The 9,921-nt window shown below is 42.0% G+C and overlaps 1 protein-coding gene across 1 annotated transcript in view; it reads right to left on the bottom strand.

Annotated features, from left to right (window-relative positions):
• The window catches only part of Nit2 (nitrilase family member 2), a 16,283-nt gene extending 6,431 nt beyond the window's left edge, over positions 1–9,852 (bottom strand). Inside the window, exons 1-7 of the mRNA XM_023721321.1 lie at positions 9,780–9,852; positions 8,435–8,553; positions 6,355–6,475; positions 4,652–4,740; positions 4,110–4,203; positions 3,546–3,620; positions 2,179–2,257 (exon numbers count right to left, since the gene is read on the bottom strand). Coding sequence (XP_023577089.1) covers positions 2,179–2,257; positions 3,546–3,620; positions 4,110–4,203; positions 4,652–4,740; positions 6,355–6,475; positions 8,435–8,553; positions 9,780–9,786 — 584 coding nt within the window. The 5' untranslated portion in view covers positions 9,787–9,852. The remainder of the gene's footprint in view (positions 1–2,178; positions 2,258–3,545; positions 3,621–4,109; positions 4,204–4,651; positions 4,741–6,354; positions 6,476–8,434; positions 8,554–9,779) is intronic.
• Between the last annotated feature and the right edge of the window lie 69 nt (positions 9,853–9,921).

Here is a 9,921-nt window from a genome sequence, read left to right as displayed (position 1 = left end):
AATGAATAGAGGGATTTGTTCTAATAGTGTTTGTAAATAGGATATCAAGTCTGCATCTTGTACAGCAATTAACCACTAGGAAGAATGTATGCAATGTGTTAATTATTGAAACTGTCCTACCAATTTGGTTTGAAACTGTCTCATTGCTATTTGTTGCTCAATAAAATAATGGAAAAAAATTGAATGGTGTAGTATCTGCATATAACCTATGCATATTCTCATTTATACTTTAAATCATTTTTAGATTATTTAAAGTAATATAAGTGCAATATAAATAGTTGTTATATTGTATTGCTTAGGAGAAAATAAAAAAAAGAAAATTACTTATTCAGTATAGATACAATTTTTCTCTGAAAAAGACTGAATCAGATGTGGAAGCTGAAGCTATGAAATCTCTTTAAAAAATAATGTGTGGTGATGCATGTCTGTGATCCCAGCTACTTGGGAGGCTGAAGCATGAGGATCACTGAACCCAGAAGTTCAAAGACCAGCCTGAGCAAGACAGCAAGACCCTGTCTTTAAATAAAAAAAAAAGTCTTGTTGCATAATCCAAAATGTCTGGGGAGTTGCTACTCGCATCTGGCACGCAGATGCCTGGGATGCTGCTAAATATCTTCCATGGCAAAAGTCAGCTGCCTACACCACAAAATTATCCAGCCTACTATTTTAGTAGTGCAACTGGTAGCCCTAGCATAATCCAACCTATACGACAAGGGTGGAGCATCTCTGGTTAAAACAAGTCCAGAAGGCTACAGAACAGAGTGACTAGAGTTGCACAGCGTTCTCCACACCCATGGTGGCAGTCCCACTGTCTCAGATCACACAAAAATTATGGGTGGAGCCCAGGTACCTACCCATCTCTCTTTGGAGTGCTCTGGACTTGATGGATAGGCGCCTTCTATGTTATCCTGGTATCTCCCACACTATTCTGACTTTCAGTAAGATTGCACACATACCAACATTATTAATTTCATGGCATCACATTTCCTAATTCCATCTTCTACCCTGTAATCAGCCAAAACTCTGCCTTTAAAAGCTATCATTTTTAGAAAGAACAGTAATTACCTCTGGGCAAAGACAGCACAGAATTGACCAGTGAGGGACACAAAAGAGCATTTTAGGGGCTGGAAATGTTCTAGATGTTGAGCTTGGTAGGGAGTGAGTACATATAATAAAAATTCACTGACTTAGGGCTTAAAATCAACATACTTTTAAGTATGCTATACGCAAATTTTAGAGAATGTCATGAAGAAAACTGCATCTATGACAGAATTTTATGGTTTGTAGAGCACCTTACACACACACACACACACACACACACACACACACACACACACACAAAAGCCCCCTTTATCTCCTGTGCTATTTCTGCTATTTGCCTTCACCACCTATCAACTCTAGAGAACTAAGGAAAAAGCACCTGTGGTAAGCCACAGATACCTGTGCAACACCTTGACTTAGAAAGGACTTGTTAGAAAAAGAAAATCTACGTATGAGGAATATCTTGGTGGAGTCGCACCCAGGACTAGAAGGATGTGTGGAAGATGGGACACAATAAACTCTGATCTGAATGGTAGGGTCAACTGCGTGAAGACCATAAATCTCTCCCTGGGGTTGTGAAGCCACAAGAATGGCCTCCTTTTCCTTGGCGTCTGGGGCTCTGAACACATAAGCTCAGCAGATCTCAACGTCTCTGTTACAGCTGTTGACAACTGCCTTAAGAGAGACCAATCCACAACTAATTACAAAAAAAATGATATTGCTGCCAGAGTCACGCACTGAATGCATTTAAAAATGAAAAAAGCACAGTCCTCGAAACACTGAGGTTGGTACTTTGTCTTCTGAAGAAGTCCTGCAAATTGTTCTGTTCCAACTGCATCTGAATAGCGGGGCAGGATTCACTTCAAGAAAGCTGCACTTCCAACCGCTGGAAATCTTTCCATAAAGAAGAACAACTGGGGCTGGTGAGATGGCTCAGTGGTCTAAAGCACCTACTTAGAACGAGCTTAGCAAAGCACAGGGACTGTGGTTCAATCCCCCAGCATCACATGCCAGCCAGCCCCGCCCCCTGGTGGGCTGAGCTGGACACACACACACACACACACACACACACACACACACGTAAATAAATAAAATTAAAAAAAAAAGAACAACTGAGATTTTTGATTCCTTTCTTACCGGCCTCGCTGAAGTAATTCCCAGTGAGCGGGTCCAGTGGTCAGATTGAAAGCTCCAGGATACACCAAGAGCTGGCATCCTGAGGGAGTGAAAAGCCAAAAGCAGGGTACAGATGAACATTCAGTGACAACAGTCCTTCCCTTCAGTCCTTACCGGCAAGGACAAAACTAAAGCTTTATCAAGCACAAAACAGTATCAGTCTTGGGCCGGGGAGATGGCTCAGTGGAATATAGCACTTCCCTGGCAAGCGCACGGGACTGAGTTCAATCCCCGGCTCCGCAAAAAAAAAAACCAGTATCAGTCTCATGAGAGGTACCAGCATTAAGATACAGCTCTAAATTTTTTAAGACACACACATAAAACATAGATGAAGAAAAGTAGGACCAATGTCTGAAATCAAAATATGTACTTTTACTTAAAAAAAGTGGAGAACTCTCATTCAAATTTTTCTCAGCACAATAAAGGTTACACAGCCGAGAATCATGCTTTGTGACTCTGTTCAACTAAAAGTAACAGCACTATTTTTTTTTTCGGGGGTAGGGTAGGGTATGCAGAAATCAAACTCTGGACCTTGCACATGCCAGGCAGGCACTTGTGCCACTAAGCTACATCCCAGGCCCATCTTTTTAACTAAAAGTAAAGGCAGAGCAGTTGCTGTAGTGTTTACTGATAAGGCTCTACAGAGATTGTTAAGACCACAGCTCAGAAACTCCCCCTTCTGCTGAGCAGAGCAGGCAGTCAAGTGATGGGACAGTCAAGATGGAGTAGCTTCCACAGTCCACAAAGATGCTAATATTTGCTGAGCGTCACCAGAGAAGCTCTGCAAGCTCTCTTTCATTAATCCTTACACCATGTCTCTAAGGAAGCTAAAACCTATACTGCTATAAAGCGAAATGATTTTCCCAAAGTATTATGCCAATGAGGAGGAAGAGTTAAACCAGAAATGAGAGCTGACGCGCCTCAGTTTGCTTTCCAGTCACTAACACGCTTCCCCTTTTTCTGAATAAAGTACCACAGAGTGCTATCTGAGCTGAAATCCACAAGAGGTCATATCTTTATTCATACTAGGCTGCAAGTGACCTCAAACACGGTTAATAGGAGCAGCTCAAAAGGCAGACTGGACATGTGAAAGTATGGCTTCTGCCTTAGCAATGTAGCATGTGTTAGAAGCCTCCCAAAACCTTATCATCCACATGCAGCATAAGTCTAAAAAGCCAGACGTGTTTGTGGGGAGCTGCACCTGGAGACTTCAACTTGTTTGTGCATTTGTGTAAAATTTGGGCATAGAGTTCTTTCTCTCCCCACAGAAATGAGCCCAGAACCAAGCCTCCAAGCAACAACGTAACAGAACTGCAGCACCGCCTCACCTCTCTGTGCATAGATTTGTGCAAGCTCTGCAAAACGCATGTCATAGCAGATGCCCAGGCCCACTCTGCAGTAAGCTGTTTCCAAACAGAAAAACAGATGAAAAGTGAAATTCCAGTAGCACTGTGTGGTAGCATAAATCTTCTATGACATCATGAGCACAAAGCACTGACAGGTATAAATTAACACAGAACCCCTGAGTGGAGACAATTTATAAATCCAATCCTATTGGGACTTATCTGACATACACATCATTTACATCATCAGACCAAGGATGAGAAATTCATTTCAACTGAATTCTCCTTATCTAGGTACAAGGTTTAGTTGTGATCAAACAGGGGAACTCTAGAAGCTACCATAAAAGGCTCTGACCAAGTGGAACAGTAAAATCATTCAAATTCTCCATTTGGACCTAACTTTTCACTTTTCTGACTGTTCTTGTCCTTCCTCATTTCCGGTCTTTCAAACAGGTTATATGAAAAAGATGGTGAGAGACATAAAAGAAAGGAGTAACTAGTTCTCCTCCCTGGGATTACTAAAAAAGAGCCAACTTATCTGATACATACAGGTATCAAATGTGGAGAAACTATCACCAGGACTCAATGTTTTGGATTCTTGAAATGTAATTTTCCCAGGAACATCAATGTCAAACAGATGGATCTGCATCACAAATAAATTTATCAGGTTACTATCTTTTTTTCAGGTAGTAATGGCAGCTCATGACAAGTAATTGCCGACTTCCCAGGGGCAGATATAGAAATGCCCTACAATCAACTGTACATGCCCAACCTGTCCATCTTCCACCTACAAGCTGGCAGACATCTGGTCACAGAAATTCTACCACACGAACCTGGGAAAATGGAGTTGTAGGTTTTATAATGTTTTCAATAGGGTGCACAAATAAATGTCCAGTTTCTTATGGGAAGGAGTATGTTCCTTTGCAGAAAGTAACAGGCTAAGTAATCTGTGTTTATATAAAAATGCAAGTACAGGAGCCAAGAAGAGCCACTTGGGTCAGTCACACACACTATGCCTGTACAATAGAGGGGGGAGGGATCATCAAAGCAAATTCTTAAAGAGGACATAAACTCACACATTCCCTACTTACTTTTCTGTGTTTTACTAGTAAACTTCCATCAGGCCCAAACACAGGACAGGTGTTATATAATTTTCCAGCATCTTCCTCAGGGATGGAGCCTTTCATTAAAAAAGAAACAAGTATACAAAAGTCTTAATAAAAAAGAATGGAGCAATTATTTTGTGATAACTGAATAAAGGACGGAGGCATACATATCATTTACATCATCAGAATAAACTGTGCACTGGGTCTAATAAAATTTATCCTTTCAAGTTTTACTTAAGCACTTACTCTTGAATATGATCTTTCAAATATTAACTTCAAAGTGCAGATGAAATACAAGTAGTCAGATGCCAAAGACAGGTTTAAAAAATAACCAAATTGTTCCTGAAATTCAGACAACATCTTGAGCAACACTTAATATGTAACATTAAGGAAAAGTAATTTCTTGTTGCTGAAGTTAAATTTACCAGACTCTGCAACAAGACCATTCCAAAAGGTCTCAAGATGACACTTAAAGGGGCCGGCCAAATAGCTCAGTGGATTAAAGCACCTGCAAGCAGGCACAGGGGCCAGGGGTTCGATCCCCAGGCCTGCCATGCTGGCCCCACCCCCCAAGGCACGCTAAGACAGCAATTGAGACTGGGCATGGTGGCACGTGTCTGTAATCCCAGCTCTTGGGAGGCTGTAAATAGGCGGATCACTGAGTCCGATCTAGTAATGAGACCCTGAACACCCTGCAGACCCTTTCCTAAAATGCAAAAAAAAAAAAAAAAAAAAAAAAAAGATGACACTTAAGTCACAGGTTCTCCATTACTGAATACAGTTTAGCTATATGCTTTTTGCTTTTGTTATCTCTTATTCTTCTCTAATCCTTAGTATGTCATAATACAAAGATCAATTTTGTTTGCTGTACCTATTCAACAGTTTCAGTGTGGTGTGTTTTTCTTTCTTTCTTTTTTTGAGACAAGGTCCTGCTAAGTATTTCAGGCTGGCCTTGAACTTATCATGTAACTGAGTGCCCTAAAACTCATGGCAATTCTTCTGCTTCAGCCTCCCGAGTGCTGGGATAACAGGTGTGTAAAACCCCCCACATGCCAGTATGCTTATTTTTATTTTAGCAAATAGATGTGCTCCATTCAGCAGCACATATAAAATATTTTAGCAAGTAGAATATCTAAAATGTATTTTAAGAGTACAAAAATAAAGCTATCTTTATATATTTGGTTGCTATGAAAAAAATTTTCTCAATTCTACATTATGTAATAAAAGACACACAATTTCTCTTTCCCTATTTTTACTCAACTCTGTGTTCTACTCAACTCTATTTTTTCTCCAGAAAAAAAATCAGTATCATTTAGTATTATTCTGTAATACTTAATATGCCTTTGTATATATAACTACATATGAAAGTCATAGCCGGGGCCAGCTTCAGCAACACAATGCCTGCCTACCAAGCACAAGGTCCTGAGTTCAACTCTCAGTGTCAAAAAAAAAAGTCATAGTCATGTTTTTTGTGTGTGGGATTAATCTGAATGGCCATGCTCTGCTCATGAGCACAGTGAACTTTTTTTTTCCACCTAACAAGTGTGTCTTAAGCTTTTCCCACATTACTAGACAGGAATATACTTTCTCCCTTCAATGGCTGAATTGTGTTCCACTGTTTAAATGTAACATGCATTATTCAAATATTTTCCAAGTCAATAACGTTACATCACATGGAAGGAAGTTACCTCCAATGAGATATACGCCGCACTCTTTTGCTACTTCAGAAAGCTTCTGTGTGGATTCACCAGGAATTTTCTCTGCATATTCAGGAAAATATTTTGTGCCATATGGAGAATTAAAGCATTCCTAGAATAATAATAGCAGAGAAAAAGGGAAAAAAATATCAAAACATTTAGCCCATTTTAAAGTTCTGCTGAAATAAGACAGTTACTATTTTTAGTTCTACTTCCACAGGAACCAAAACACAGCAAAAGAAAACCCTAAAGCTCAAGCTCAAGAGCCCGTGACCAAAGGCAGAGCAAGCAACTTCCTCAGGTGGGCCTGGGGGCAGAAATTCATGTGAGCTCTACCACTCCTGCTCACCCTGGCAAATGCTAGACCTATATCTGCCTCATGCTTGCAGAAGGAGCTGCCAAGCTCAGGCACCCAAGCCACACTACAAATCAGGTTTACTCACATGAATTTGGGTAAACTCTCCACTTAAGTGCAAGAATGACACTGTTATCTACATAAATCTATGAAACTTGTCTACAAAAAATAAGAAAAGCTTTGAAAGCCATGAGGCTTAAGACATTTCTTCATTTATAAATAAGCTGTAGATGAAGCTTGTTCGAAGCTTGGAGATGAAGCCATTGATGAAGCTTTTTATATTACCTTTGGTACTATCATTCTTATCTTTTTCTTTTTTTGGGGGGGTAGGGGTTCTTTTTGAGACAGGATCCCGCTGTGTTCAGGTTGGCCTTGAGCTCACTCTGTGGCCCAGACTGGTCTCAATTGCAATGATTCTCCTGCCTCAGCCTCCCAAGTACTGGGATTTGGGTGTACACCACCACACCTGGCTTAGCACTATCATTCTAATCCTACAAGGTCTCTTATTCACTGGCAGTATAGCTGTGTTCAATAGCTCTCTGACATATTGCAAAACTATAAGAAAAGAATACTAGATTCCAACTCTTATTCATTCACTTTTTATTTAATGATATCATCTAGGTACTACACTGTGCTCAGAAACTCAAGGTCAAAGCTCACCAGCTTGTACAAGATACATCTGTGAGGTAAGCACATGCACAGTTCAAGTACTTTGTTTATTTATTTATTTTTGCAGAACGGGGGATTGAACTCAGGCCCTTGCTTGCACTTGCCAGGGAGGCGCTTATTCCACTGAGCTATCTCCCCGGCCCCAATTCAAGTACTTTTATTCCTAGGCTTTGTGCAACAAGGGACCATGATTAGGCCAATACAGGGGAGTCCCAGGACTAGCACCATGACTGGATTAATGGTGGGATCTTCAGTTCCCTTGTTAAAGATTCCTATTCACTGGCCACATTTGTAGCAGGCTTAAGTTTCATGGCCACCTAATTAAAACAAAAAGTGGCTCTGAAAATTCTCCAGTCAATCTAAACAAGATCAGCAGACAACTGCTAACCCTGCCTCTTCATAGCTGGACACAAGACAGCATTATCTGTAATAGTCCCAAATGCTGACACCCAAAAGGCTTTTGAAAAAGATGGGAGAAAATACATGTCCTGACATCTGGGGAGTCCTCTCTGCAGCTAAATCTGAGCTTTCTGAAAAACAACAACAGAAAGGTGGGGCAACCTTCAACTGGTTTCACTGCTCAAGAAACAATCTACAAAAGAGATGCTCACTTTGAGAAGCTACAAGCTTCCTAAATGTCTGTATATACTTTGAGAAGCCACTAGCTTCCTAAATGTCTATACACAATTTTTTTCATTAAAAAAAAATAAAATGTTGGAGGTTTAGTGTTAAAAGTTAGCATGTTCTCATCCTTCAAAGACTTAATTAGATAAAGTACAAAGTTAAGTATTCAAGCAGATCATTTTATCTGAGGTAAATTCCTCAATATACAAGCATTCTTGATCTACACCTAATTAACTTAAAAACTTGCAACCATGTTCATACATCCTGTGACAAAGAACCTGCGAAGGTCTCTTGTGATAGACAAAGATAAGACAAACATGGCACAATCCTAGAGCTCCAAAACACACTCTGGGCCTGGAACACAAGACACCCAGAAGTACCGTAATTCTATGGGACCTGGAAAGGGCTGAGTACTGTACTTACAGGCAGAGAAATTATTTTGGCTCCTTGCTTTGCTGCCTCCCGAACAAAGCCACAAGCTCGAGCAACATTATCTGATTTGATGGAAGAAACCTGAAGCTGGATGAGGGCCAAGCGGAAAGCTAAGGACAAACACAAATAGTTGTTAGATCTGCCCATTGAATTTAGATGGAAACGTGGTCTCCAACAGACTGCATCTGTCCATATATGGAGACTGTATAACTGCTGCAACTACCAACAGTCTAATGCACAGATTAGATGATCTATGCTAAGAAAACATGGGCTCTTAAAAGGCTCTGGCTCAGGGTTAAACCAGTGAAGTATGAAAATGTAAATGGCTCATTTCTTAGTTTTTCTAAATATAGGGAGAAAGCTAATTGTAGCTCTTTTTCTGAAGGTAGCTGTCTGTTTTGTATTTAGAACTGAACCTAATGCCTTTATATAGCGAAAATCCCAACTTTTTTTTTTTTTTTTCTATTTTGAGACAGGGTATTACAAAGTTGCTAAATTGCCAGGCTGGACCTTATAACCCGCCTGCCAAGCTTTGCAGAGCGCTGCAGGTAAACAGGAAGCAAAAGCTGACGTTACCTTGGGACAAAAGGATACTTTGAGCTGGCACAAGCCCATCAATGCTCTTCACTGCCCTTGAGATACTGGACTTTCTGCTTCTGAAGAAGATACACACACCACGGTCATGCTGGTGGTTTCCCTTCATCCCAACCAGCTTTGGAACTTGCGGACATTCTGCACATTACCCACTCTCTGCACAGTGCTGCAAGAGGGCAATCCCACCATTAAGGCGAACACGGGAGGACGAGATACTAGTCACTTCATCTCATCTGGAAAGGTTGGACTGAATGGATTTTGCCAACCTTGGCTGCCCTAATACTTATTAAACCCTCACAGTGAAATGATATGGAGAAAAAAAAAAGAAAATATCTTCAGGGACGGGACCAGCGTGGGGCACATTTAAATATGTCAGTTCCAACACATATGCATTTATAGACGAGGAAAGTTGGCGGGGGGAGGGGGAAGCGGTTGCATAAAACTTCTAAGCAAATATTAGAGCGACCGTCACGCCCAAACCCCGAAACCTGAAAACCTCACACACACTGCCCGCGACACCCCCACACTCCACCAGCAGATCCGCTGCTGTGCGGCCTGGCGCGCTCGCCGCGTCCCGGTCGCCAGGGAACTCGAGACCCCGGAGCGCGCCGGGCTGCCCGCCACCACCTCAGCCACACACCCAGAGGCCGTGGCCAGAGGGGTCAGGGGCGCCGATCCGCCGGCGCCGCACCGAAGCGTCCCCTCGGCCGCGCACAGCCAGCCAGCCGGCCCCGCCACTTACAAGCCATGGTCTCCCGGGAGGACAATCCGAAGCCGGAGCACGCAGGGGCGCGGCCAAGACGCCGCGGCGCGAGGGGCGGAGCTCGGGGGCGGGGGCGGGGCCTCGACAACAGCCAAGCAAAGGGCGGGGCCCGGAGAGCTGT

The sequence above is a fragment of the Octodon degus genome, unplaced genomic scaffold, assembly GCF_000260255.1.
Source record: "Octodon degus isolate 3935 unplaced genomic scaffold, OctDeg1.0 scaffold00081, whole genome shotgun sequence".
Taxonomy (NCBI): Eukaryota; Metazoa; Chordata; class Mammalia; order Rodentia; family Octodontidae; genus Octodon; species Octodon degus.
Note: the sequence above shows the minus strand (reverse complement) of the source record. Positions and strands in the feature narration are given on the sequence as shown.